The sequence below is a fragment of the Sciurus vulgaris genome (assembly GCF_902686455.1).
Source record: "Sciurus vulgaris genome assembly, chromosome: 11".
NCBI lineage: Eukaryota > Metazoa > Chordata > Mammalia > Rodentia > Sciuridae > Sciurus > Sciurus vulgaris.
The window spans coordinates 86,613,712-86,631,744 of record NC_136472.1 but is presented as its reverse complement, the minus strand read 5'-3'; the positions used below and the strand labels follow the sequence as shown (position 1 = coordinate 86,631,744).

Genomic DNA, 18,033 nt, shown 5'->3' with positions numbered 1-18,033 from the left:
CTTGAATATAGGAGATCATGTGACTTCTCAACCTCCATAACTATGTAGGTTCCTCAAAATAATGTGCTCTGTCTGCCTGTATTCAAGTTCTATTTCTGTGGAGAAACCTGCCAAATACACTAAAATCACTCTTATATAAGAGAAAAGGTATTTAATGAATTAGTATACATTATATATTAAAACTGATTAATAATAAAAATAGACATTTTCTTAACATGTCATATCATGTTAATGTTAATAACTTGTTGGGAATCCTTTTAGAAAATTATCATTGCTACATTTATTTTTTTCTTTTTGTTTTTAGTACTGGAGATTGAACCCAGGGGCACTTTACCACTAATCTATGTCCACAGCCCTTTTTAATTTTTTATTTTGAAATATTGCTTACTAAATTGCTGAGCCTCACCTCAAACTTATGATCCTGCTGCTACAGTCTTGGAGTACCTGGGATTACAGGTGTGCACCACCACGCGTAGCTCCAGCCCATACTTACTTTCAAGTTCAGACATTCCCTCCTCCATATCTGTGAAAGAATACATTAGTTACCTGGGTGTGAGCTGGGCTGTGTATGTGGTTCAGCAAGATACTTGAGATTCCCATGTGCCTATACCAGCATTTTAATATGTCAATTGCAAATGGAAAACTACAGTAAGTTAAGAAGGAGTGCAGGTTTCTATTGATTCATATAAATGGAAGATTCTTGGAGAAGGCAGGAGTCAAAATGCTAGTGCTTACGTGAATGACTGGGCTGTAGTGATTGCCTAGAATAAATGAGACCCTGGATTTAATCCCTACAGCTGTCAAAAAAAAAAAAAAAAAAAAGGAAAAGAATACTTGGTTTTGTCTTTCTGTGTTTAAAAGGTTATTATTTTGTTTTAAATATTTGACTAACCTGAATTGTTAAATGTGCTTTGGTACAGAAAGAAATCCCATGAATTATAAATAGCATTACCATCAAAACTGTCCCCCACCCAAGATTATTAAAGTGTACAAAAGCTTAGATTTGGGAGAACCCTTGAAAACATGCATTATGTACTTTCCAATAGTAATGGTTCTTGAATCTTTCATAATCCAGAAAGGTTCTGAAAATCCAGAGATTTCATTGTCCTTAGATATTAATTGTATTTTAAGGTATATAATCTTAGAGATAAAAAAAAATGTAAAATGCTACATTATTACTTGAGGAATTTGTGAAAAATATATAGTTAAATCAGAATAAAACATTTACAAACATTTACAATAAATCAATTTTAGAAAATTTTTCTTAATTCATAATATTTCTGATTTCTAGTAAGTTCTCAGCAAAAAAAAATGTACTTTTCTTAATCACTCAATATCGTAGCATTACTTTGACTTCTTGTCTGCCTTAAAAGGTTGTCAAATTTGTGGCCATTTTCTACCATTTATGAGTTGAGCATTTATTTATTTATTTATTTTAGCAAGACTCTTTTTAAAATTAGAAACTGTTGGTGATGTGGTTCAGTGGATAAGCCTTCCCAGTGCCAATCCCTGATATCGAAAAAAAAATAAGTTAAAATACTGTGGTATAATATATGAATATCAAAGGCAGGCAAGAACTATACAGAAACTTCCAGAGGGAAAAAAAGAGATTATTTTTAATGAATGAGAATTAGATTAGCATGAATCTTTGATATAGTAGCAGTGCCTGACAATAGAAAAAGAAGTAGTGTTTAAATTATTAAAAGTAAGCAGGGAACCTGGAATCATGAATTCACCAAATCCATTCAAATGTGAGGGCATAATTAATACATTCTCAAGTATGCTAGGTTCAGAAATTTGCTTCAAAACGATATTTTAATACTTCTGTAGGAAGCAGTCAAATAATAACATAAATTCAAAGGATGCACAAAATGTGTGAAACAAAAATGATCAAATGTCTTAAAATTTAGGAAAAAATATAAATGAAGATCAAAGCAAAGAAAACTAATAGATATATTAATTTATTATAATGTACATTTTAAAAAATAAGAAAATAATGGTTTATTAAAAAGGGAAATAGACAAGAATGTGTTCTTTTCTTGATTGATGTTACCACTTAAAAAAAATAAAAGGCCAGGCATCTTGGCACACCTCTGAAATCCTAAGTGAATTCAGGAGGCTGAAGAAGACATTCTGGAAGACAGGGACCAACCTCAGCAACTTAGCAATATCTGTCTCAACTTAAAAAAAAATAAATAAAACAATGACCTGAGATGTATGTTAGAGATAGAGCATCCCTAAATCCAACCACCAGGACCAAAAAAAAAAAAATTTATACAGAACCAATTGACTTTAAAAATTAAGTTTATAACAATTAGAATTAATATAGGTTAAATTTATCAGTTAAGAAATATGATTTTCATATCAGACCAGAAAAGAATAATTGGCAATTTATTGCATAGAAGAAGCACCAGAGCATTTTGATAAGGAAAATTTGAAAATAAAAGACTAGAAAATGCAATGAAAACAAAAATTTTTACTTTCTCCCAGCTAAAATATTATGTGATGCAGTCTACCTGGTCTTAGAATCCAGGTGCTAGGGATGCTGAGGCAGAGGATGTAATGTTTGAAAAAGCCCAGGTAATTGATTGAGACCCTGTCTCAAAATAAAATAAAAAGAGTTAAGGGTACAGATGAGTAGTATAGTGATCTCTAGCATGCATAAACTTCTGGTTTCAATCTCTAGTACCATAAAAAAAGTTGGTTTTAAAAAGATAGGATATAAGTAAAAATGATCAATGCAGTAAGGTATTCTAATTCTTAATATATAGACACTTGAAAAATTATCTCAAAATTAAAAGCAGAAAATGGATAGAAATGCAGATATCTGACAAGCCACCATTGAATTAGGAAATGAATGTTTACTTATGGGTAAGTCAAGCACACACACACACAGAGTTCAGTAGAGGTACAAAAGACTAGGAGTGGAATCACAGTATGATTCATCTCTCCCACTCTTTTATACCCAAAAGACAAAATCAGCATACTACAGGGACACAGGCACATCGATGTTTACAGCAGCACAATTCACAATAGCCAAGCTCTGGAGTCAATTTAGGTGTCCACCAAAGGATGAATGGATAAAAGAAATGTATATATACACAATGGAGTTGTATTAGTTGCTAAAGAAAAATAAAAATATGTCGTTTGTAGAAAAATGGAAGGAAGTAGAGACCATTATGTGAGGTGAAATAAGAAACACAGAAGGTCAAGGGACCTGTTTTCTCTCATGGTTGTGGTGCCACCTCAGCAGTTTCCACGCTGATGCTCCAAATCCTGGGTCTGCCAGTGTTGTGAGCTCTGCCTGCACTCCGCCCGCCCCTCGACCACTAAGCCCATCGGTCTCAGCCTTTTCCCCACTCTGGCCCATTCAGAGTGTTTCAAAATTGCGATTCCATCAGATGGAGTATCTTTGCATGTATGTAGAAATTTTTTCATTTCCACTGACCATTTTAATTAAGTTGTTGCTTTCTATGAACTCTTTAAATCATAACTACCCTGACACACTATACACCCTTTTTAATGTAGCTGAATGTTCTGTCCTCCATAGGTATTGACAAAATAAATGTCAGTGGGTTTAGGTTAAGCCTCAGTAGAGTATTTGGGAATAAGTGCCCTAAGCAAGTGCCAATAAAGGCTACTGATTCTCCAACAAGGTCAACTCTACCAATCCTGAGACCAAACTCACTCTGAGCCGGAGCACCCCACCTTCTTTTGATATCAGGTCATCATCCTTTGCCCGCAGGTCCTTTGATACTCATTTTCCCTTCTGAAGAAGATGGAAATGAGCAGCCCACCCACACCAATGACTTCTCAGTATGAGAAGATTCAGATTCATAACCATAAAAGGATAACTACATTCAATAAATAGCCTCACAACACCATCTCTAGAGGTCTTTGTTACCAGGATAGACTAAGGACTGTTGCTCTAATTCTTTGTCACAAATTGATTATACAAAGTATAACCAATGTTGTGCCTCTAAATAAATGACTTTTAAAATCTTGGAGGATTTTGCTATCTTAAAGACAGCTAAATATTTATAGGGTGCTTATTATATACCAGGTAATACATTATTCCTGGCTCATTTAATACTCAGGACATTTCTGAGGTGCTAATTTTGAATAAAGGAATTAGGCTTTAAAAAGAAAAGAAATTAAGTTTAAGAAAGAAAACTAAAATAAAAAATAAATTAAGCTTGCAGAGAATAAATTATTTAGTAATGTGACTACTTCTTGGGATTATTTCTGAAAATCAAGTATATAAGCACTTCACTATGCTTCCCATTAATCCTTTCCAACTCTGATAAGCTATAATCAGGGTGTTACTTAAGACTGAGGACCAGAGGTGGACCTGGTGCTACACACCTGTTATTACAGTGACCCAAGAGGCTGAGCGGGGAGGATTGCAAGATTGAAGCCAGACTCAGTAATTTGGTGAGGCCCTAAGTAACCTAATGAGACCCTGTCTCAAAATAAATAAAGTTAACAGGCTGGGGAAATTTCTCAGTGGTAAAGCACCCCTGGGTTCAGTTCCCAGTACTCAAAACAGAAACAAACATAAAACACCAAAAGAATTGAGAACAAGAAAAACACTGAAGAGTAGTTGTGACTGCTCTATTTGAGGTAGAATATTTCATTAGGCTTCTAACACCCTGATTTATATGGCTTCCTCATTCTTAGAGCTATATGACTATAGACATATGTGTATGAATACTTATACAATTATATGTATATACATATATATGATAATAGTTCTTATTATTTCCCTGTCTGCAATTTTAAAAAATCTGTTCATCTGATTAAGGGCTAATTTTTCTCTTTGAAATTTCCTATGTCACATTGGTTTTACAGAAACAGATTTTTGGAAGATGCCAAAGAAACATAAGGTGTGTGAGTTTTAAAGTTTACATCTATTTCACTGCCAATCTCCATACCAGTTTATAATGACAGAAGTTTATTAACTAAATACTGCCACATGTCTGCCTTTTTAAAATGAAACATTTATTAAAAGTTGAGTAGAAAAAATTTACCTAAACCATTCTGTAAGTTTGAGGAGGCTCTATTCTCTAAAACTCTTGGTGGTGTTAGGAAAAAAATCCCAAGGTATTCAGCAAGCTAAGCAGGTGCTTAACCACTGAGTGCATTCCCATGACTGAGGTCAAATGCATACCACCACCATGCCAAACTATTTTTTTTCCAGTGCTGAGGACTAAAACCAGGACCTGGCACAATAAAGGCATGTGTTCTACCTCTAAGTTACACTCCAAGGACCTCATTTTATTACTATTTTGAGAGAAGTTCTCACCAAGTTACCCAGGCTGACCTCAAACTTGGGATCCTCCTTCCTCAGCCTCTCATGTAACTGGGAATCACTTCTGGGTGTGAATGTGACCAAATCCAAGTTGTTTTTTCTTGTTAAAATCCAATTCTTATTGAAGGTATTCAAATTACTCCTGATACTTTTTCTGAAATTTCATTTTTTATTTTTATTTTTTTTTTTTGATGGGGTCCAGCTTTTATTGGCACCTCCCCATTTTCTTTACTTTGTGTATAACATAAATTCCCTTCCTCTCTCTGTGTAAGTTACAATATGTTTGGCTGTGGATAACAGGCATCCTGATGGGCTGTGATTTTATTTATTTTATTTATTTTTTATTTTTTATTAAAATATTTTTTATTTGTACACACGTTTTGATTCCTTGTACACAACTGGGTTACAACTTTTCCTTTCTATGGTTGCGCACAATGTATACTCACACCATTCATGCAATCATACATATATATAGGGTAATACTGTCTGTTTCATTCTACTGTTTTTCCATCCGCACCCCCTCCCACCCCTTTTTCCTCTACACCACCCAAATTTCCTTCATTCTTCTCTTCACCCCGTCACCCCCCATTGTTATATATTGTCATGCACTTATCAGAGAAAACATTCAGCCTTTGGTTTTTTGGGCTTGCCCAATTTCACTTAGCATGATATTTTCCAACTTCATCCATTTACCAGCAAATGCCATAATTTTATTCTTCTTATGGCTGAGTAATAGTGCATTGTGTATATACATCACAGTTTCTTTATCCATTCATCAATTAAAGGGCATCTCAGTTGGTTCCACAATCTAGCTATTGTGAATTGATCTGCTATGAACATTGATGTGGCTCCTTCACTGTAGTATGCTGATTTCAAGTATACTTTGGGTATAAACTGAGGAGTGGGATAGCAGGGTCAAATGGTGGGTCCATTCCAAGTTTTCTGAGAAATCTCCGTACTGCTTTCCAGAGTGTCTGCACCAATATGCAACTTCACCAGCAATGTATGAGTGTGCCTTTTTCCCCACATCCACGTCAACCCCTATTATTGCTTGTGTTCTTGATCATAGTCATTCTAAATGGAGTTAGATGAAATCTTAGGGAAGTTTTAATTTGCATTATTCTAATTACTAGAGATGAGAATACTTCTTCATATATTTGTTGATTTGTATATCTTCTTCTGTGAAGTGTCTTCCCATTTCCTTAGCCCATGTATTGATAGGGTTCTTTGTATCTTGGGTCTAAAATTTTTTTAAGTTCTTTATAAATTTTGGAGATGAGTGCTCTGCCTGAATGTGTGTGGAAAAGATTTTCTCCCACTCTGTAGGCAATCTTTTCACATTATTAATTGTTTCCTGTGCTGAGAGAAAAACTTTTTAGTTTGAATCTATCTCATTTATTGATTCTTGCTTTTATTTCTTGTGCTATGGGTGTCTTGCTAAGGAAGTCTGGTCCTTAACCAATGTGATGGAGATTTGGGCCTTCATTTTTTCTATTTAGTGAAGGGTCTCAGGTCTAATTCCTAGATCCTTGATCCATTTTGAGTTGAGTTTTGTATAGGGTGAGAAATGGGGGATTAATTTTCTTGATAGTACCTAGTGACACCCAGTTCATAGTATACTCTCAGGTAGTCAATCTAAGATTCCACTTACTCTTCCAGTCAGCCTTTATTTCTCTGATCACATTCTTTCCTTGCTGGGCTATCTGTCTCTCCCATTCATACCTCTATTTTCCTTCTGACCCTCTATCAACCTTGGGCTTGAGCAGAGAATTGTTTCTTGGCTGTGTGGTCAAACTCTGGCCAGTCACCAACCCACTGCTTTGGATTTGGGATCCTATCTGGAAAATTCACTAACAAGCCTGTTTGTACTGGTCATCACCCCTCAATAACACACTGTGTCTCCAACAGAAAGCACTGTTCAAAGAGTTCAAGACCACAAACCCAGAAGATACCTGACAAAGAGACCTAAAATGTGTATCTCCTAAGAATACCAGATGTGATTTAAGAGATATGAGTGTAATTGCTCAGAGCTATGTTGCTCACCAGAGGCTGAAACTGGATCCATATTCCAACTATAACCACAAAAAAAACAAAGCTTAAAAAAACATTATAGGTAAATAAAAATAAAGTCTGCTATGCAACAGATAATTTGGGATCCACCCACAGAATTCTAGACAAAATACAAGCAACTTGTGTGATGAGATATGTTGCTCTATGCAAGAGAGGTCATTTTGTACCAAGAGTTTTTATTCTTATTTCTAAAACTAAATGTGTAGCTTCAGATAATATTCTACTATTTGAAAATAAAAGACCCCACCACCTCCAGCTACATTCTTATTTATTTATGTGTGTATATTTATTTATTTATTTATTTTTGGTATCAGGGATTGAATCCAGGGGCACTTAAATGCCAGAGTCCATTCTGCGCATTATAAGTCCTTCATACTTTTGTTCTCAGACATGTTCTCACTGAGTTGCTTACAAGGTATCTAAGTTGCTGAGTATGGCATTGAAATTGCAATCCTCCATCCTCGATCTTTCAATAGGTTAGAATTACAAGGGGGCACCACCAAGCCACGTTTCTTTCCAAATATTAGTCAAAAGATTAGACCTCACTCATCACATGAGATAAATTAATGAAGCTGAGGAAGGATTAAGGAGGTACTTGAAGATGAAAACAAAAGTGGAACAAACATTTTTACAAGCAAACCATCTCAATTAACTAAATATTAAGTTTAAGATTAATTTATAGAATAGTGACAGAACTATTTAGTGTCAGTATTGTACCATTTTTAAAAGACCAATTTGGAAATACTGAGGTAAGCATGCAGAATTCTGAATATAAAACATTGCAAGACTTGATTGACCAAATACACTCATGTGAAGGTGGATTTGAAGATGCTGATTAAGACAAATGAATTATAACCTAAAACGGATACTTCAAAGTTGAGTAGACTTACTCCCTTCTTATATAAATGAGGAAACTGAGCACACAGGAACTGTTGAAGCTCACATGGAGATATCAGGGTGTATATAGAACTAACTCCTGGTGCTATTTGCAAGCACATATACTTAAAATACAAGGAGATTAATACTCAAATCACATTAAACCAGTCAACTAATTTAAACAAAAATTTCAAGACTAAGATTGTGCAGCAGACCTCACATGTTTAAGAGATTAAATAAAAATAAATGATCTCTCACAGATTTTCATGTTTGGTTTTCATAAATGATGAAGTTTTTATCCAATTTTATGATTTATGGTAAAATGACTAATTCAAAATGTGCATTCTTCAGCTATCCCCTACGTGCTTTTTTTTTTTTTTTTTTTTTTTTTTTTGCCAGTCTTCAAACTGAGAACTGGGTGTTTTAACCTAAGGGATGTCATGTTGTGGTACATGTTAACTGTATGTCTTAGTAAAAAAGTAAAACATATATTGGAACTCATAGTGTAGTTATAAAATGAAAAAAATCTCCACTGTAAGCAAAAATAAGAGAAATGGGAGCAGACCTCATTGACCACTGATGCTGTTTATTAAGCCATGGAGTCTAGGAGTCAGGCTGTGGGAAGGGCGCATTTTCTGGGTAGAGAATGGTGACCAGGTACAAGAGGGGTCTGTGTTTAATAGCTTACAGTGAGGGTGACTTCATCATTGGAGATTTAAGCAGAACCTGTTGTTATGGCAGTCAGGAAAACAGTTACAAAAGTTCTAAACGCATTGATACCACAGAGGGATGAAAATCTGGACCTGGAGCTCCCATTCACTTATTCCCTCCTGACTCATTTTTACCCAGAGCTCACTGTTTGCTTTCTCCCAACAGAACCCATGGTCACTGGGAAGCAGTGAATGTCCAGAGCACACCACTCAGTATTTGCCTCCTCCCTTCAGGACCATTGTCCTCCTTTTATCTTGGGGGTTGTTATTTTCATATCCTTCAAAATACATTTCCACTGGGAAAAATAAAGAAATGGATCTATGCAAAGAAAACATTAACTTTGGTGGATTTCAGTGTAGGACAGTCTATTACGGCCATATTTGGCCTTATTCTACAGAGCTGCTTCCCTTTCAAATTAAGAAATACAAATGTCAAGAATTTTAGAACTCCTTTCTTAGATTTCATTGTTGATATTTGTTTTTCGTATCACATGATCTTCAACCAAGCTCTAGCACTTAAAATTCTCTGACTATTCCCTGGGAGCTTAGTCTGCAACATCTGAAACACCTGTGGTGGAAGAGATCGCTGCTAACACAGGGAGCTGTCCACACACAGCTATGGCATTTGTCAGATGGTCCACACCTTGTGCACCACCGCCTTGAGCTAGGAACTTTTCACTACGAGGTATTTCTTAGTGGAAGAATTTCTGAACAGCTTCAGCATCTTTAAGATTCTGTGACTTAGAAAACCCACTCTACTTGGAAAACCGCTTCATTCTTCATCCCAAATTGTGCCCTTGAGTTGGGGTTGCTCCACTTCTTCAAATGGAAGTAAATGCACTAGAGGATGATGAGGCCGGCATACCCAGGTGGGCAGGGTGTGGCTTGGCTCACCTCTTCCCTAGGGGCAGGGTGTGCCATTGCCCTGGGCAAGTTTTTAATACCATAAAATCTACTTTCCTGACTTGTCCTTTTAATCACCCTTGCTGTTTTCTCCTTTGGGGGAATGTAGTTTCTTAGTCCTGAACTCACTGTAACTGGTACTTTAATCCATTATTATTATATTGAGTCCAAAATTGTTATGTTGATTTCTTAAAAACTCAGAATTCATCCTACTTCTAAACCCTGCTCATTATTTCAGTGTATTGTGTACTTCCTTCTTAACTAAGTCCCCGACAGCCCACATCCTTCCCCTTCTTATTCAGTATGTCTCCCTTGCTTCTTATCCACCAGTACACAATCATAAATGTGGGACCCATGAAGAGTGTTATGGGGCTGCCAAGCTCAACTAGAATTTTAATGTATTTTCTTTACACTTAAACATTTTCTTTAGACTTTGTCCATTGTTAAACACAGAATTAATAGGGTTGATAAACTAGTCTGGGAGGAGAAAACGGAATTTGCCAATACTAGTATTTGTTCATACTAACTTTTGTTTACCAATCCAGTCTTTCACTACATTTGCATCATGTACTACCTTCTAAGCATTGTATTTTTGGATAAATGGAATATAGTAGTAAATATGACAAATACTGCCCTTCTTATCTTGGAATTTATAGTAGTAACAAGGAACCATGATTCTGAAAAGAACTGTTGGATATTATGAGTCAGTATAATATTCTTGGAGTATATAATAAGAGGAACTACCCTGGTCTATGTAGGCAGGGATGGCTTCCCTGAAAAAACCTTGAGCTCAGATGTGATGAACGACTAGGACTTGGAGAAATGATATCAGATACCTGCATCTACCCAATTTGAGAGAAATCTAATCACCCTTAGATGCGTTTTTTCCTTTAAAGCTAAGATATAAATCACTTCATCCTTCTGCCACAACTCTGCTCAAATATGTAGATCAAACACTTAGTTTGCAATGTGTGTGAGCCTTGGAAAACTTAGATTAAATGATAGAAATAAGACACAAAAGCCAAAGATAAAATCCCATTTTTATGAAATTCCTAGAATACACAAATCCATAAGGAACTAAATAGCAAGGAGGTTTCCAAGTGGTGGAGAGGGGGAAACTGGGGAGTTTATTTTAATAGGTATTGAATTTCTTTGAAGGGACAGAAAAATAACCTCTGTTCACATAGTGGTGGTTTCACAAGTTTTATTAAAACAAAATTTGATAAAAAATTTATAAATCCAATGTGATTATCACATTTTATGACCATAATTGATTACACTTCCTTAAGTTAAAACAGGCCTGTTTCTGAGACGAAATCATGTGGACACATGTAACCTGATATGAGAAGGTCCCAAGAACAGTTTTTCAGACATGGGCATTAACCCATGAGTTCTCATTTTCGTCCTTTTTTTTTTCTCTTGTTTTTTTTTTCTATTTTTTAACGTTTTGTCTTTTTTTTTTTTCTTCTCATTACTGCAGAAAGAACCCAGGACTTCACACAAGGCTAGGCAAGAGCCCTACTACTGAACTACACCCCTCCCACTCCCCACTTTTTAAAGTGCACATTCTGGCCTCAAAATTTGGCCTTCCTCTCTCAGCTTTCTTTGTAGCTAGGATAGTAGGCATGTGACCCCATACCCAGGAAAACCTCACTTCTTATGGAGAACCAAAGAAAAGAAAGGGATTCAGAGGGGAGGTGAAGGAGGAAGAAAAGAAAGTATGTATGAGGGAACCTCGGTAAACATCATAGAAGCTCATACTTGCATTGTCATAGTCCAGTAACACCCCGACCCGACCCTGAGGCCTTTGCACATAATGAGTTAAGGGTGGGGAGTTGGTATAGAGACTACAGTGGTTGTTCCTCTTCAAGGAATATAGGAAAATTGCTTTCTCACAATCAAAACTGTCACTTGTTGTGAAATCTTTACAGACACCCAAAATCCAGTTGCAGGAGTTTTCCACATCCACTTCCCAGTAGTTCTTGCCAGAGGTAAAGGCCTCAACACCCCATGCAGCATAACTCTCCACTCTCTGGGGCTCTTCTGTTGCTCCACCATCTCCAAATACCCTATTTCGAACTTCCTCAGAAAGGCTCATATAGCGATTGGCCCATCCTTGAATCATTCCATTATTCACTGCACAAAAAAACAAACATCAGGTCAGCAAATGACATTTGCTCGTCTTGGGGCAAAGGCTGTCTACCCAGTGAATCTCTTTATTTACCCCTCCTCAAAGGAACAGTAGAGAGCATAGAGAGTTCAGATTCCCTCAAGTATGGAGAAGGGTCACTATCACCTCTATAGCACCCAGAAATCTTCACACTAGAGAGCCAAACAAAAGAAAACTGAAGGGAGATATTCTGTGCTATGTGAAGAGCTGACTTAATATCTACTTTTGGGTGGTTTGTTTCAGGACATACCCATGTCTTTTTTCTTTAGTGGAAAATTCTTCTCGAATTGTTTGTTTTTGATACCATTGATAAATAGACATCACTTTGCCATGATTGTGCCTACTGCATTATCAGACTTCAAACAAACTGATGGAAAGCAATCCACACACTTGACTAAAACAAAAATCACTGACTTACAGTATCTATTAGGACCATGGATTCAATCTAACTTGGGTTTCAGCCTTCTGCTATCTAAACCTCTTCTCTACGGGGCAATAACACGACTGGGCCTTTTTCACAAATCACTCGCCTTTCCTATTTTTTGAAACACATCTGATGGTATTAAAATTGTTCTATTTATAGGACCTTTATTCATTTTTGTTCAATAAAACTTGGATTTTATAAATAATAATAACTGTGTCCATTGCATATAAAAATGCACGTGGAATACAGAACAGAAAAAAAACAACCAATGTCTTATTTAAAACTTCAAAATTAGAATAAAGTGAAATAACACAAAATATTGACTGCTGCTCTGAGAAGTAAGCACAAGACTTGACGACTCATTCTTCTCTTGTACAGTCTATATCAGAACTAAAATATGTATCTGAGCTATAAGTTAAGGAGAGCAGTCTTGATCACTGTATTACGAGTAGACAGGGAAAGAAGTTACACATGTTTTTGAAGGTCACATACTATCTTCATGGCAGAAAATTTGAAATGGGAAGCAGCTGATTTCCAGGAACCCCCTAACAAATTGAACCTGTCTTCCAGGGAGCTCGCTCTTACCCCTAAAGTGGTTCAGCATGTCCAGGATTCCAGTGATGCGCAATGAAGAGAGCTCTGGGTTCACTGGCTGGGGCTTCTGTCCCTGCACCAACTCAATCCTGTAAGAATGACGCAGTTATATTTTCAAACCAAAAGTTCACCATGAAATCAATACAAAGATACCACATTTTAATCCCAGATATATCATCAAAATTCTCCCATTTTGATGAATTAGTTGAACACCTATGCAACACTCTTGGAGATATAAGACATGTTACTGTTTCTGAATTTAATATATTAAAATCACATCTTCTCATTATTCCCAAACATTTTCTAACTTAAAAAAAAAAAATCAAGTGCCATTCCCTCTCTCTATTCCTCAATATATCTTGGGATATGCAAAGATCTTGGGCATTTTACAGAAAGAAGAAAGTTCAAGGTTTGGGAGTTCAGTTCACAGAAATAACCAATGACATAGACATTGGTTTTTAAAGGGGAAAGGTCCTTGAGCAAGAGGCTTTGATCAGCTCTGCCCATAAAGAGGATCTAATACAGCCTGGCAGCCCTGATCCTGAGGGTTCCCAGGCAGTCCTTCCTTCTGAATTTTCCCCACACCTGGGTTATTCTCTGATGGAACAAGGTCTGGAATCTGGTCATTATTGCTCATGGGAATTATGCCCCCTCCCCTTCATATCCTTAGGAAATATTACTCTTTCCTGTCTTCTTCACATTCTACTTCACTAGAATAAGGTCCTTCTCTGGAATACCTTAGGAAAATCTCCATAGTAAGGTTTACTGGGACTGGGCTGAAGAGGATAGAAGGAATGGGTGAAACAAAGCCTAGAACACCAAACCTTCCCTAAGTATAATTGAATTCATTCACATCAGAAGAAAATTTTTGAGCTCAAGGAACATACTGCCTTAGAGCCTCTTTCCAAACAAAATATTAAATAATCACAGAGAAAGTTGTTCATAATCAAGAGCATAAAAAATCACTTCTTCGAGAAGAAAGCAAGTTTCTCATAAACCAAAGATGATAATTACAAAACTCACCTTTCAAATGTGTCTGATAAGTCCTAAAAGGAAAAAAGAAAAAGTTAATGTTAATAATGAGAACACTGTCCTTCTCTACCCCCTCTGGTATTCTGGCTTTTTGTTCTTGTTGCTGTTAAACATTTTTTTTTCTTATACCCCTGTAAGAAATCACCTGAGGCTTGTCAAAAACAAAGCCCAAACTCAACCTGAAAGACAGTCTCGAGGGCACTGAGAAGGACGGCGCTTAGAAAGGCTGTGTGCAGTGATGCAACAGGACCTAGGTTCCCATGTCCCTCATCTCCCAGTCTTACCTCCAAGGAGAGTTCTGACCACGTCTGACAATTAAAACAGTGAACTGTCTGAAAATTAGGGAAATGAAACTGATTTGCAAATGTGGTACATCTGGCCTAGGAGATGAGTGAAGCCTCAATTCCTTTTGTGCAGGAAAACAGAGTGTGATGATGGATTGGGAAAACATAAATTGACTATTTCCTCCATAAAATTAACCTTCCTATGACCACTGAGTCATGGGATAATTTCTCCGCATAATCAGCATAAGAACACAAAATTTTTCTCCCATTTATCTTCTAAGAGGCCTATAATCTCCCAAGATTACCAGAATGTACAGAAAGAAGTGATTGGACAATGATAGCAGTGAAGGAGCTCGTGTCGCTCAGCTGAGCATAGTGCTTTCTGCAGGCAATACTGCCCAACAAGGACTCCTGTCTCTGAGGATGGACCCTCCCTGCTCACCTGGAGCAATGCCATGTCTGGCTTGTGGCACATCTCAGTCAGCTCCCTGTACATTTCCTTCAGCTCTTCTCTGTGCTGGGCCATTCTGATTCCACTGTCCCTGAGTTCTTGTAAAATTTCTTCTGCTTCTCTGTTGAGCGCTGCCAGTTGAAATCGCTCTTCCTCAATGAGAAATTGATGCATCATCTGATATTGAGCTTGGATCATGTTCTTCCTTAACATCACGTACTCCTGCACAGATATTCATTTAAAAGGATTATATGTCCTCAATCTCAAAAGAAAATGTGAAACTTCCAATATTATTGTCTTTGCATCTAGCAAGTACTTCATATACTTCCTGTCTCATGCCTGCAAAGGGTCTTCAATATGTACTCAACCTGTCTACTGCCCTTTCTCTGTTTCTTGCCTCTCTCATGTTTAAATCATCACCTCTCAGGGGTCCCAGGCTATCTCCCTATGATGACTCTTCAGAGTTTTTATGCAGTATTTCCTCTTTGACGTGAAACTTCCCCCTTTGCTTTTGTACTTTATCTGACATTTCTAAATATGTTTAAATATTTGTACACACACGGTAGTACACATTTAAAATCTACTTCAATTTGCTACTGTGTAAAAATCAATTTCTCTCCCCTCCTCCAATACTACGTTAATTCATTACTGTGTTATTCTAAGTGTCTGGGAAAGTTTATCCAACCTTCAGTGTTGGACAAGGAATACCAGTCATGCCTCTTTCACCCCATATACTAGTGCTCTTCACATTAGCTTGTGTTGGCAGGTACCTTTGAAATATTACCAGAAATCATAGGTTCTTCTGAGAGGAAAGCACTGTCCTTCAGTCATAATTCAAATTTAGCTGACAATATCCTATTAATCTGCATAAAAACAAAGAAAACTTTTTCATACTTACCCCAAATGATTGTGATTTGCTAACTTCTTCATTTAGATTATTTTGCATCTCCTGAGTCATTTCCCATAAAGGATCCATTTTCTTTAGAAGTTTCTCCTGCAAAATAATCATAGGCTTTACTGATAGGGAAGACAGATTTGTAGTGGAGATTGCACCCAAGATTTCATACATGGTAGGCAATTATCTACCATTCAGCTCTATCCTCAGCCCCTTAAACAAACAAAATAGGACAGGGTCTTGCAAAGTTGCTCATCCAGGCCTCAAACTTGGGATCCTCCTGCCTCATCTTGCTGAATAGCTAGGATTATTGGCATGGCCACCATGCCCTGTTATTTGGATGATGTTTCTAGGGAAACATTGTAGGGGAACATTCAAGATCATTCAACTTATTAATGATCATTGTGTTGAACTAATCACCTTTTAAAGGGTATATTTCCATCTTTAGGTTTACACTGACACATGACCACCCTTCCGTCCGCATGCTCATCTGCCTTATTATCATGGGGCCGCCTCTTTCTGATCTGGACCCTGCAGCTTCTAAGTTACTTCTCTGCCATCACTCACCCTGTACTCCTCCGCCGCCCATGACACGGGACTGTGGCTGTGAACCGCGTGTTCGGGTGAGTCAGAGCAGGACGCGCAGAGCAGGCTCTTGTCGACATCGCAGAAGGTCCCCTGTGCCTCCCTGTGTGCCGTGCAGAGCTGCTCCCCAGAGCTGCTGTCCGGGCGAGGTGTGGCCTGTCTGGCGAGGGAAGCCAGCTTCTTGAGGATGATGTTGGTGTTGAAGTCTGCCTTGTCTGTTATTTCCCTGCACTCGGGGCAGCACCTTGGCGTTTGGGCTTCGTCCCAGCAGAGCCAGAGGCAGGGTCGACAAAAGCTGTGCCCACAATCAATAGTGACAGGATTTAAGAAATAGTTCATGCAAATGGAGCATGTGAGTTCACTCTGGAATTCTTGGAAGGTATGTAAATCCATGTTTCTGAAAACAAAAACAAAGACAATAAATAGAGAAAGAGCGTGAGAAGAGAGAGGGAGACAAGAGAGAATTATTCTTCTGTCTTATTGAGGGAATAAAAAATATGAAGGCGTTTTGGACAGTCCTGCTCGTTCACTTAACTTTTGCCTAATCTTTCTATTTTCTTCCTGAAATACAAACCTAGATATGGAAAATATAGACAGACTGAGTTTGTTCTATGACACAAGTGACAAAATGAGATGAGTATGATCTTTATTTTAAAACAGCAGCTTTCTCAATCATTTGGGCAAGTTTAATATAGGGACCTAGAAGAACGTTTAGGATGATTCCAGACTTACTTACATTAGCTGATCACTCTGGGTGCCCGTATTAAACTTTTTCTTGTTCTCTCTCTCTCTCTCTCTCTCTCTCTCTCTCTCTCTCTCTCTCTCTGTGTGTGTGTGTGTATGTGTGTGTATCTCTCTCTCTCTCTGACTCAATGACTGTAACAAACATAGCAAAAGTTAGTTTCATGCAAAATGTCTATGCTCTCTGCATCTCAACCCCTAGGTGTACTTTTCTAAGGATGATTAAAATTGATTAAAACATTTTAAGATGAATCGAGTTTATCAGTGTTGTGTTCAACTTCCAACTCCTGAAACTACAAACAGTTGAAATTTTGGCATCTAACCGTAACTGAACAATTTCTCTCAACAAAGAAAATGTAAGTTGTGTGTTTTAATGCACACCTCTTATCCCAGCTGCGTGGGAGGCTGAGGCAGGAGGATTGAAAATGTGAGGCCAAACTCAGCAATGTTTTGAGATCCTGTTTCAAAAGAGAAAATAAAAATGGGTTGAGGATCTAACTCGGTTGTAGAGCAACCCTGTGTTCAACCCCCAGTACAAATAAATAAATAAATGAAGTTTTTAAATTTTCAAAAGTAAAATAAAATTCAGGACTGTGGATGTAATCAGAGGCAGAGCACTTGCCCAGCATGTGCAAGGTCCTGAATTTTAGCCCCAGTACTGAAGAGGAAATAAAAAAGATAACATTTTCCATTACTGCACATTACATAAAAATATTTTTCCTAGAATCAGTTCTGACTATCAGTATGCCTTCATATTTTGAGATGATGGTTACTCATGCTGCAGAAATAATAAGCAACAATTAATCCATTGCTATTTAAAACCAAATCAACAAGAGAGCCCAGAGCATGGTGCAAGTCTAGTATCCTAGTATCCCACCTACTGGGGCAACTGAGGCAGGAGGAAACTAAGTTTCTGAGCAGATTGGGCATCTTAGTGATGCCATTTCAAAATAAAAAGATCTGGAGTCATAGTTTAGTGGTAGATCA

General features: G+C 37.3%; 1 protein-coding gene across 1 annotated transcript; it reads right to left on the bottom strand.

Annotated features, from left to right (window-relative positions):
* Nucleotides 1-9,512: 9,512 nt before the first annotated feature.
* On the bottom strand, nucleotides 9,513-16,698 carry LOC306639890 (putative tripartite motif-containing protein 64B; the record flags this gene model as incomplete). The annotated part of the gene is made up of 7 exons (XM_079103569.1): nucleotides 9,513-9,658; nucleotides 11,632-12,006; nucleotides 13,050-13,147; nucleotides 14,082-14,104; nucleotides 14,817-15,047; nucleotides 15,724-15,819; nucleotides 16,288-16,698. 7 exons carry the CDS (start codon nucleotides 16,696-16,698, stop codon nucleotides 9,513-9,515), a joined length of 1,380 nt encoding a protein of 459 aa, XP_078959695.1.
* Between the last annotated feature and the right edge of the window lie 1,335 nt (nucleotides 16,699-18,033).